Source organism: Dipodomys spectabilis, unplaced genomic scaffold, assembly GCF_019054845.1.
Source record: "Dipodomys spectabilis isolate Male_0828 unplaced genomic scaffold, ASM1905484v1 ptg000030l, whole genome shotgun sequence".
NCBI lineage: Eukaryota > Metazoa > Chordata > Mammalia > Rodentia > Heteromyidae > Dipodomys > Dipodomys spectabilis.
Window position 1 is genome coordinate 200,643 of NW_024870707.1, and position 11,689 is coordinate 212,331.

The 11,689-nt window shown below is 54.5% G+C and overlaps 1 protein-coding gene across 1 annotated transcript; it reads left to right on the forward strand.

Annotated features, from left to right (window-relative positions):
- Positions 1–3,320: 3,320 nt before the first annotated feature.
- Slc35c1 (solute carrier family 35 member C1) lies at positions 3,321–9,535 on the forward strand. The gene is made up of 2 exons (XM_042676549.1): positions 3,321–4,202; positions 7,679–9,535. The coding sequence occupies exons 1-2, from the start codon at positions 3,668–3,670 to the stop codon at positions 8,236–8,238; spliced, it is 1,095 nt and encodes a 364-aa protein (XP_042532483.1). The 5' UTR covers positions 3,321–3,667; the 3' UTR covers positions 8,239–9,535.
- Positions 9,536–11,689: the final 2,154 nt, after the last annotated feature.

Here is an 11,689-nt window from a genome sequence, read left to right on the forward strand (position 1 = left end):
CACACATCCAGAACTGACTCTCCCAGGATGCTCTGTCAAGTTTATTTCTCTTCCCTCAGGACCAAGGGGGCAGCATAATCAGTAGATAACTTGGGGTGGGGGCTGGGATAGTATGGGTGGGTGCGTGGGTATGCACCAGTGCCAGGACTAGGGTTCAAATTCAGAGCCTGAGTGCTGTCCCTAAGCTTTTTTGCTCATCACTGGCACTCTACCACTTGAGCCATGGCTCCACTTCCAGTTTTTAGTAGTTAGAGACAGAAGTCTTTATAGACTTTTCTGCCCAGACTGTAATTCCCAGATCTTAGCCTTCTGAGTAGCTACAATTACAGATGTAAACCATCAGCACCCAGCAGTAGACTACTTAATTCCTTTAATGTGCCTTTCAGATAATCAACCAGGGTCTCTCAGAGCCAAGGCTTCCCTGTTTATCATTAAACGTATTTGTTTTGATGGACTATCAGGACTAGAATGAAAGGGATGAGGGTTAGCAAGCATGTCTCTTGACAAACAATATATCACCATCTTCCAAATGTGAAGATTCTCCAAGTAGGGTTCAATAGACTAGCAGATGCTGTTAGTCTTTCTTTTCCCTATGATGAGCAGATGGCAGCTTCCAGATGGAGGGGATGTAGTCTGTCAAGAGGAAGCAGGAAGTCCCGCCCCTGGAGGAGGAGGAGCATCCCTCCAGCATCCCAGAGCCAGGGCCAGGAGAGGGGCCCCCTAAGCTCTCCCACTTCCCCATAGCCCATCAAGGAGTTTGGCCCTGAGGATGGCTTGTGGGGTTAGCATGTGAGTGTTCAGGTACCTTATGTAGATTCTTTCAATTGTGAAAATATTCATACACCAAAGTAAGAAAACTCTTACAATGAACTCCCATGACCTGTGCCCAACTTCAACATTTTGCTTATCTTGTGCCATTTATTGGTCCTTTTTTCTTATCTCGGTCGTTTATATTTGAGGTTGTAGGCCTGAAGCATGGAATTCTGGGTTACCATATGCCAGGTCCAACCACTCACTCCAAAGAAAGCAATAGTAATGGTGAAAAAACAGGAAAGGATTGTCACCAAAATGGTGACTATAGGACTATTTCTAAATTATTTCTATCACTGGGCACTGGAGGCTCACACCTGTAATCATAGCTACCCTGGAGTCTGAGATATGAGGGTGGCAGTTGGAAGCTAGCTCAGGCAGAAAATCTATTTCCAACTTCCTCCAGAAGTGGAGGTGTGGCTCAAGGTGACAGAGCATCAACTTGGAACCAAAAACCTAAGCAACAGTGCTCAGGCCCTGAGCTCAAGCCGCAGTATTGTCTCTGTCTGTCTCAGTCTGTCTGTCTCTCTTACACACACACACACACACACACAAACACACAAACACACGGCTAAACTTTCCCCTAGAATTTTCTCTCCACCATCTTCGAACATAGTCTGGATCCATTGTGCATGAGAGTACCACTATCTTTTCTTTTCTTTTTTTTTTGTCGGTTGTGGGGCCTGATCGCTGGGCCTGAGCGGTGTCCCTGACCTCTTAACCTCAAGGCTAGTGCTCTACCACTTGAGCCACAGCACCACTTCCAGCTTTTTCTGTTTATGTGGTGCTAAGGAATCGAACCCAGGGCCTCATGCATGCAAGGCAAGAACTCTACCACTGAGCCACCTTCCCAGCCAGCGACTATCTTTTCATGGCATAAGAAGTCTATCAGATATAAATAAATAAAATCCCCTGCTTCCTTTGCTCAGGGAGAGTCAGTCACAGCACAGGCCAAGGAGTCATAAAATTACCATAATCAAATTCAAAGTTTAAGGAAGCAGAAGGATCCCCAAACCTTCGATTTTCTTGCAAACAGGAGATTCCGGGTCGGCAAGAGTAGATCACTCTTACCTGAACCCTTCTTCCTGTTTCCTTGTTCCTCCCTTGCGGAGCTAGGCTACAACTCCATCCTCTTTGTAGGGAAGGCTGCCTCCAATCCTCGAATCCAAAGCTACCGGAACTACAGCTAGACCTGCTGTCAGTTTGTCTTTTGACAAACGGTACTAAATGGTGTCTGAGATACACATTACAAACAGGCCAGTTCCTCCATTGGGCCACACAAGCTAGAGTTCTGAGCAAGAAGACCCAGAACCCAGTGGTCTAATTCAGCTCCGAGTTTCACAAGGAAGAGAACCCGGACCACAGAGGTGAGGTGGGAGAAGGGGGTGGGGGTCAGGGGCGCGGGCGGCAGAAGTGGGGAGGAGGATTGCCAACGTTGGGCAGGGACCCCAGAGGGGTCAGCCCGCGTGGCAGGGGCCCAAGCCCCCAGCCTGGCCCCTGGGGATGGGGACCCACCTCCGGGAGCGGCCGTACCCCCGCCCCCCGCCCCGTCCTTCTCCAGGCGCAGATCGGAGCCAGCGACCCGGGATGCAACCGGGTTCTGGGACGTGCCAGCGGCGGTAACTGAACCCCGAAGCGCCAGGCAGGCTGGCGGGGGGGGGGGGGGGGCGGCCCGGGACAGCCTTCGAAAGAGGAAGGGGCTTTCTCCCACCATCCGCGGGATAAGTGTCCCCGCCGCCCCTAGGACGTGGCAGGCGGGCCTCGGGAGCCCCGGGGCGCGGGAGCAGGAAGCTGTCCCCGGGGCGCGGCGCCGCAGGTGCAGCGGGGCGGCGTCCGGGCGCGGGGCCGGGATCCTGCGGACGCCGAGCAGGCGCAGGGGGGTCGGTATTTTCGGGGAACAGGGCAGGGCCCCCGGGCAGGACAGGCGCGCGGAGCTCGGCCCCGGGACGGACTCCGGGCTGGCAGCGGCGGCGCGGCCTCGGGGAGCGCGGCCGGGGGTCTCGGGCTCCGAGGAGGGCTCTGGAGGCGGCGAAAACCGGGTCTGGAAAACGAGATCTGGGAGTCCGAGGGCTGGACGCGGGGTCTGGGCTCGGGGAGGGACACGAGCCTGGCGGGGGGGAGGGGTCCTCCGGGAGCGAAGGGGGGTGCCCAGGCCTTCCCGAGCGCACCCCGGGTTCCGGGAGCTCCGGAACGCGGACCTGGACCGAGCTCAGTGCAGAGCAGAGGCCGGCGGAGCCGGCGGTGAGGGCGGACGCCCTCCAGGAAGAGGGCGAGGCCCTAGCACCCAGGGAAACCCCCCCAGGATGCCGAGGGTCCCCATCACCCTCCGTGAGCACCGGAGTCGGAGAGCCGGAGCCCGGCGGCGGGCCGCGATTGTGCCCGGGCTGCGACTTGCAGCGCGAGGCCGGGCGCGCAGGCCCTTTAAGACGGGGCGGGGGCGTGTCCGGAAGTGAGGCCTGGCCCCGCCCCCCGGGGCGCGGACGTCCGGAGGTTCCCGGGCCCAGGCGGAGCCCGCGCCCGGGGCCGAGGCCCGGGGCCCCCCTCGTTCCATCGCCGCGCAGCCCGCCCTCCTCCGGCGCCTGGCGACCCCCCTCGTCCACCCTGAGCCTGCACCCCCTCTCTCCTTTCCCCTCCCTCACCTCTCTCCCTGCGACCCCTCCCTTGTAACCGCCCCCATCCCAGAGGAAGGGGGACCCCCTAGGGCTGCACCCCAAACCCCAGCTCCATCCCAGAGGAAAGGGGACCCCCTAGGGCTGCACCCCTCCCGTGTGACACCCGGGGCAAGGCTGGCAGAGAGAAGCAGCTGGCCGTCCTGCGCCCCGAGACTGCATTCTGGTGACCCTTCCCTTCTGCCGCCATGAACAGGGCCCCCCTGAAGCGGTCCCGGATCCTACACATGGCGCTGACTGGGGCCTCCGACCCCGGGGACCAGGCGGAGGGCAGCGGGGAGAAGCCCTTCCTGTTGAGGGCTCTGCAGATCGCTCTGGTGGTGACCCTCTACTGGCTCACGTCCATCTCCATGGTGTTCCTCAACAAGTATTTGCTGGACAGCCCCTCCCTGCGGCTGGACACCCCGATCTTCGTCACCTTCTACCAGTGCCTGGTGACCGTGTTGCTGTGCAAGAGCCTCAGCACTCTGGCCGCCTGCTGCCCCGGCACTCTGGACTTCCCGACTCTGCACCTGGACCTCAGGGTGGCCCGCAACGTCCTGCCCCTCTCGGTGGTCTTCATCGCCATGATCACCTTCAACAACCTGTGCCTCAAGCATGTGGGTGTGGCCTTCTACAACGTGGGCCGCTCACTCACCACTGTCTTCAACGTGCTGCTCTCCTACCTGCTTCTAAAGCAGGCCACGTCATTCTATGCCCTGCTGGCCTGTGGGGTCATCATTGGTAAGTGGCCCACGGGGGCCTCCTGGGGATGACCCCTGCAAGACAACTCTTCCAAGAAATCTCTAAACTTCACCTGTCCCAGCCACCTAGGGCCCAGAGACAGCTGGCCAATAACTTGGTTTTGTTCACCCAACCAAATTAGGGACCCAGCCAGGGCAAACATAGTTAGCAATGGCAACAGCGAGAGCAACAGAGGCACGCAGATCTGAGCACTTCACCATAGTAACTCAGCTAACCCTAGAACAGGGTCGGATGGCTAGAGTAGCCAGAAGTTACAGAAGGGAAGACGAGGCACAGAGAGGGGAAATAACTTGTCCAGGATCACACATCTAATTACTAGCAGAGATGGGAGTCTGAATGCAGTCTGGCTGTGTGGAGCCAAATGCATCTTTTAATAAAAATACCATCACTATCTGACCTTGATGAGGACAACTCCCACGTTTTTGGTTTTGTTTGGGGTCTGTTGGTTTTTTGTTTGTTTGTTTGTATTTTGGGGCAGTATTGGGATCTGAACTCAGGGTCTCTCCGGGCCTCCCTTGCTAGACTCAAGCACTTGAGTCACACACACCCCAGCCCTGCTGATTTCTGCTTATTTTGGAGATGGAGTCTAGTGAACTTTTCTGCCCAAGCTGGCCTCAAACCCCAATCCTCCATATTGCGGTCTCCTGAGTAGCTAGGATCATAGCCATGAGCCACTGGCAACCCTCAACACATATATTTTGACAGGCCTTAACCTTCTTCCCAGACTTGATCATCAGAAAATAATTGGGGGGCTGGAAATGTGGCTTAGTGGTAGAGTGCTTGCCTAGCAAGCATGAAGCCCTAGGTTTGATTCCTCAGTACCACATATACAGAAAAAAACAGAAGTTCCACTGTGGCTCAAGTGGTAGAGTGCTAGCAAAAGAAGTTCAGGGACAATGCCCAGGCCCTGAGTTCAAGCCGCAGGACTGGCAAAAAGAAGAAAAAAGATAGAAAAGAATTGGGCGGAGGGAGCTCATTGTGCTAATCATTCCACCTTAGCATCTCCTTTCTTTACCCAGAAATCCTCTGGGTGGTAGCATTTAATGATCATCTCCTTACAAACTAGCTGAGGCTTAGAGAGGTTATACTAGTTGCCAGAGCCACACAGCTAGAAAGTAGGTAAGCTAGAATGCAAACCCAGATGGGCCAGGCTCCCAGACCTGTGGGCCTAACCATTCTGTTCCGTTTTTGTACATTGGCTGTTAAAGCTAGGCTAATACAGGTGTATTTAAACTAAATTTTTCTTCTGACCACATTTTCGGTGCCTGATAACCACATATGGCTATGGGCTGTTACTGAACTCTTCCACTACTGCACACATCCTATTGGTCTGCTCACTGGGTTGGGGGCCTCTGAGTTTGGGCCTCGTTCCCTGGGGCAGCCTCCTAGAAATGGGCTCTTTTTCTGCTCCTCCTCAGGTTTTGGCCCATACCACAGTTTGTCTGACTTGGCCTATATACTCTTGTCTGGTGTTGCAGTCCCAAGCTGAGTGTCCTGGTTATGGGGAGGTTGGGGCCCATCCACGCTATCTGTCCTAGAAAATATTTTCCTTGCTTGACCAGTTGTTGGATCTAGGGCTGCTTGGTGTAGGCCCAGGATGGGTGGAGAAAGAAAGGAGCTCCTCCCCGCAGAACCCCACACCACCTATACCTTCTCCTCATGGGGAACTGAGACCCTCCCTCTCAAGTACCCCAGGATCCCACTTCAGTCCCACCAGCTCTGCCAGAAAAACAGTGACGTGTCCTCCCTGTAGGCAAATGTGAAGTAAGTCCCCAGAGTAACCCAAGATGCTGATGGAGAGGTAGTATCAGGGGACAGTGCCTTCGCCAGCCATGGTGGCCTGCCAGGGCAGGGCCAGGAGGCAGGGTTTCCACGACCCCAGACCTGGCCCATCACTGCACATTCTTCCTCCTGTGTGTGGGGGGAGGGGCCGGGACCTGTCTTCCCTCTGGGATCTAGATCCTTGAGGTCTTGATCCTGAGGTTCTGCATTCAGAGGTTAACCAGCAGGTGTCTGGGGTAGGAGGGGTCTCTGCTTAAGCAGGTGTGGGTGTAGTGCAGCCCTCTACCCTACGCGCAGCAGGTCTGTGAGTACTGGTAGAGTGGAGGCATCTTCCAAGGCAGAAACAGAGGCAGATCCCTTTGTGTGTCCAGTGTCCACAGTGCAGCAAAGTGTCTTGACTCCTGATTCTGAGGTAGGGTCTTGCTATATGGCCCAGGCCAGCTCAGAGCTCCCGAGTTCAAGTGATCATCCTGATTCAGCCACCCATAGCAGCTGCGATCACAGATGCGTGCCACCATGCCTGAGCCTTAGCTCTTTTAATACTTCCACTCACCTCCATCACAACCTCTGTTCATTTGTTAAACAGAGAAGTGGCTCAGCTCTTGCTGGCCTCTGGGCCAGGCTTCGGGGTTACAGGTCTAGACAGGGGGAAGGGCCCTCAGCCCCTGCACTCCATGTCAATGGTACGTGGTGGCAATGGAGAGGAATAGAGAGGAGGGCTGTGTTGAGGGGACAGTAGAACATTCTGGAAAGGGGGAGAGTTTTCTGGTGTAGACAGTGAGCCTGATGAGATATGAGGAGACAGGCAGCCATCACAGGAGAGGTACAAGGCTGACACAGGCACAGGACACCAGCGTGTGGAGCCCAGGGAGTGGAGACTTGCCATTGTGCCATGGGGAACCACAGAGATGCTGAGCAGGAGGCAACCCAAGAGCAGAGTCTTAGGCTGTCCCAGGTCTCAGGCCACTTCAGGCCAGGAGCCATTCTCATTGAATGCTCCAGGATGATATCTAGGGAGGGAAAGCCAAGGTTAGCCAATGTCACCATCACCGTACAGCAGCACTCACCCTGTAGAACACAGTTACTGCCCAGGGCCCCAGGTAGGCACAGCTGTCTGTTTTCCAGCCCTCATTACAATGATTACAGTTGTAATGAAAGAAGGTAACAGTCCCTACCGCCCCATCCACCCCACCCCTATTAGAATAGAGGCTGGGGGTAGAGGATAGAGGTCCTACTTGGGGCTGCTTCCCCAGCCCCTGTGTCCTGCAGGGAGCAAAGGGCCACTGAGACCTGGGATGTGGTTAAAGAGAATGACATGGAGAGAGCTGCTGCACAACCTGTGAACTTTGGTATCAAAAATTTGTCCCTCTCCGCCTGGGCCAGTGGCTCACGCCTGTCATCCTAGCTATTCAGGAGGCTGAGATCATGCAGATCATGGTTCAAAGCCAGCCCTGGCAGGAAAGTCTGTGAGACTCTTATCTCCAATTAAGCACCAAAAAAAGCCAGGAGTAGAGTTGTGGCTCAAGTGGTGGAGCGCCGGCCTTGAGCAAAGAAGCTCAAAGATAGCACCGGGGCCCCAAGTTCAAGCCCCAGGACCGGCCTGACAATCGATGTGTCCCTCCCCCTCACATCCTCTCACTCCTTCTCCCTCTCCCACATCTCTCCTGCTACAGGAGGCTTCTGGCTCGGCGTGGACCAGGAGGGAGCCGAGGGCACCCTGTCCCTGACGGGCACCATCTTTGGCGTGCTAGCCAGCCTCTGCGTCTCACTCAATGCCATCTACACCAAGAAGGTGCTCCCGGCTGTGGATGGCAGCATCTGGCGCCTGACCTTCTACAACAACGTCAACGCCTGCGTGCTCTTCCTGCCCCTGCTGCTGCTCCTCGGGGAATTCCAGGCCCTCCGAGACTTTGCCCAGCTGGGCAGCGCCCACTTCTGGGGCATGATGACACTGAGCGGCTTGTTTGGCTTCGCCATCGGCTACGTCACAGGGCTGCAGATCAAGTTCACCAGTCCCCTGACCCACAATGTGTCTGGCACAGCCAAGGCCTGTGCCCAGACGGTCCTGGCTGTGCTTTACTATGAGGAAACCAAGAGCTTCTTGTGGTGGACGAGCAATCTGATGGTGCTGGGCGGCTCCTCTGCCTACACCTGGGTCAGGGGCTGGGAGATGAAGAAGACTCCAGAGGACCCCAGCCCCAAAGAGGGTGAGAAAAGTACCGTGGGGGTATGAGCTCGTTCGGGGACGCTGGGAATGAACTCAGGCGGGAATCCGTGGGCCCAGGTCAATAGGGCATGATCAGCGTACAGACCTGATACCTGATCAGAGTCTGGGGGCCCCAGAGGAGGCCCCCAGTCCTGTCAGAACAATGGCAGCCCACCCCAGGGCAGTAGCGTCCCTCCTTCCCCTCCTAGGCCGGCCTACCTCCACATCATCTCCAGGGAAAGGGACAGGATGGGACAGGATGCAGCCTTCAGGGGCAGTCTTCTTGATACTCGGGAGTTGGGGTGACCCTACCACAGCCAGCGGAAAGGACCTGGGAAACCCCAATATCTCCAGGGTCCTGTAAAAGCAGGCAGCCCTTGGAGGGCAGGCTGAGGGGGGAAAGGGACTGGCAGGACCTTTATAGCCATGATCGCAGTCTCCCCTGCCCAAGGAGGCTAAGAGAAAAAGTCTCGCCCTCTGCACCCCATATCTGCGGTTTTAGCACATGGGGACCACATGTGTTTTATAGGGTAAGTAGGGTGCTCAGTGGAGCATCTCCCAGTCCTTGGGCCTAGATTTTCCTGCCTGGCTCCTTGGTCCCTTAGGGGGTACAGGTGACACTTGCCTCCCTCTCCTGGTCCCTGGCACAGCTTCCTGGCTCCAGCCAGGTTGCTGCTTTTCACCCCTCCCGGTTGTCTCCCCCAGAGCCTTCATCCTCAGGTGGGACTATGGGGTTAGGCGACTGATTGCCCCCCCCTCCCACATCCCTGGTCCTGAGCTGCCTCCCTTGAGAAAGGGATCATCACATACCTTCTCCCCTACGGCTGCACCCAGGGGACCTGCCTGTCCCCTGCTTAGCCCTCCCACATGCTGGGTGGCTGAGAAACAACCCAAGTTGATTTCTCCAAGTTCCTGAGGCTGCACGTTCAAGTTCAGGACATCTGGCCCTCTCTGTATCATTTGATGGAAGCACAAGCCAATTCTGATTGTGAGGTCTCTCCCCCAACCCCCCCTCCCCCATCTAATCACCCGTAAAGGCTCCACTTCCTTGTGGGCGAGATCTCCTAACATGCGTTTCAAGGGGCCACAGCATCCAGACCATGGCACCCCCAATCACTCCCTTTTGGTCTCAGGGTGTCTTTCACTCCCCTGTCCCTCATGTCCACCATTTTCACCTCCTATCTTGTAGGAGGTAATTTTTGAAGTTTTGGTTCTTATTATAAAAACCTGGGGCAAGTGGTGCCTCTCCTGCCCCTGCGTTCTAATGAAGTCGGTATGGCCAGATGGCTGAGCTGGATGTGATTTAATAAAAGCCTGAGCAAGACATCATGTGTGTATGTGCGTGCGTGTACACATGTTGAATCCCGGGACCCCATGGGAAAGCTCGTGCCATCCTTTCCAGGCTCCCAGCTGCCTGCAGGGGTCAATTAAGCTGCATCCTAGTACTAGCTGTCTCAGACCAAGTGCTGAGTGCTGTCACTGGCCCCTTCCCCACCTTACAGATGAGAACACAGCTCAGAGAGGCTCATGAGATCTAGGGAGAGGTCTCGGCCTTCCACCTGATTACCCATACCCCCCCATACCCCCCACACCCCCGGCCACAGCCACAGCTTCCTTTGGAGGACCTGCTGTCTGCCAGGAGCTAGCTGGGTTAGAACTTCTTCCTGCAAAGCCCTGGTCTGTTGAATCCATGAGTCAGGGCCAAACCTGTGCCTTGTTCTGACTAGTAGAAGATGGGTATGGGGGGAACGGCCAGTGAGGAGCTCACATGGATGAGGCCAACCACCACCCTACTGGGCAAACAGGACCAACACGCCAGCCAGCCTGCGACAGCCAGAAAAACCATGAATCCTTGTTTTAAGTCCCTAGTGCTTGCGGGTGATTTGTTATACAGCAGACAATAACTATCATGTTAGTCTAAATATATGGCATGGTGTTATTTAAGGGCAACTGGGTTGTCTTGTGGAATTTCAAGATCAGAGAAGATTCAGGAAACCAGAGTCCAATGGTCATTGTAGCAGGAGTTCACCAGCCTCCAGCCAGAGCACCCCAACCTCAGGTTCCTAGTGAAGGGTATGGCAGGACTACAGCTCAGCAGCTCTTGCTCACTGGGGTGTTCTCCCAAAGTGGAGCTTAGTGGAAAAGAAAATGATGCTTGCAAAGTTGTGATTTTCTTCTGGACTCTGTTTAAAAAACTGCCATTCAGCCGGGCGCCAGTGGCTCACGCCTGTAATCCTAGCTACTCAGGAGGCTGAGATCTGAGTATCTTGGTTCAAAGCCAGCCTGGGCAGGAAAGTCTGTGAGACTCCAATGAACCACCAGAAAACCAGAAGTGGTAGAGCACTAGCCTTGAGCTGAAGAGCTCAGGGACAGCACCCAGGCCCAGCGTTCAAGCCCATGACAAAGAGTTTCATCATGACATTTCTATACCTGCAGAAAATATGCTTTGACTATATTTATCTGCACCCCCCCCCCCCAGGATGGCTTGTGATTGGTCTAAATCCTTTCAGTAATCCTAAGCAAAGACAAGTATTTAATTCAAGCCAATGAGTGACGAGAGGAAGTAGCCTGGATTTTTTTCCCTTGTAAAGGAGAGTTTGATAGGGTTAATGGATCTGCTGAAGCCATTTTGCTGCTATGAGGGCGCACCAGCGCTTGAGGACAGGTGAACGGGAAGACTTCAGGAAACAGGGTGCCTGACCTTAGGCTTATTTCACTTAGCATTCTAACTCTTACTTTAGTTCCTTAATACTCCACCCCAGAACCTTTGTACATACTGTTCCTTCTACCTGCAATACCTACTACCTCTTCAGAGCCCAGCCCAAACACTGTCGAATAGAACCAAATCTAGACTTAGATAGGGAGAGACTTTAATTTGCAAGACTATTGCACGAGGACTGTAGTGAATAATAGTGTGCTTGTAATTTGCAAAGAGAGTAGATCTTAAAAATTCCTACCACAAATAAAAAGGTCACTGGATGAGGTGATGGGTACATTAATTGGGTTACTGTGGTAGTCATTTCACAACATACTCGTAAATCAAAACCACACTATATACTTTATGAAATGTTTATTTCCTAATTATATCTCAATCAATTTGCAAGCTGGAGGGAGGAAGGGAGGAAGAGCTGGGGGATGGGGGGGGAGAAGGAGGGGCAGTAGAGGATCACTTCATCATCAAGCACTTACCCAAAGTTAGACAGCATAGGACAGTAATACCTTGACTCATCTTGAGTGTGTGTGTGTGTGTGTGTGTGTGTGTGTGTGTGTGCGCGCGCACGTTCACATGTGTGCTGGTTCTAGTGCTTAAACTCAGGGCCTGAACACTGCCCCTGAGCTTTTCTACTCAAGGCTGGCATTCTACCACTTGAGCCACAGCTCAACTTCTGTTTTTTTGGTGGTTAGTTGGAGAGAAGAGTCTCACAGACCGAATTGAGATCCTAGCTCCCCGCCCCCCCCTCATCGTCAGGAGCTGAGA

Coding starts and splice junctions, on each gene's coding strand:
- Slc35c1 (XM_042676549.1), top strand. CDS start 3,668: ATGAACAGGGCCCCCCTGAAGCGGTCCCGGATCCTACACATGGCGCTG. Junction 4,203..7,678: donor GGCCTGTGGGGTCATCATTG/GTAAGTGGCCCA, acceptor CTCCTGCTACAG/GAGGCTTCTGGCTCGGCGTG.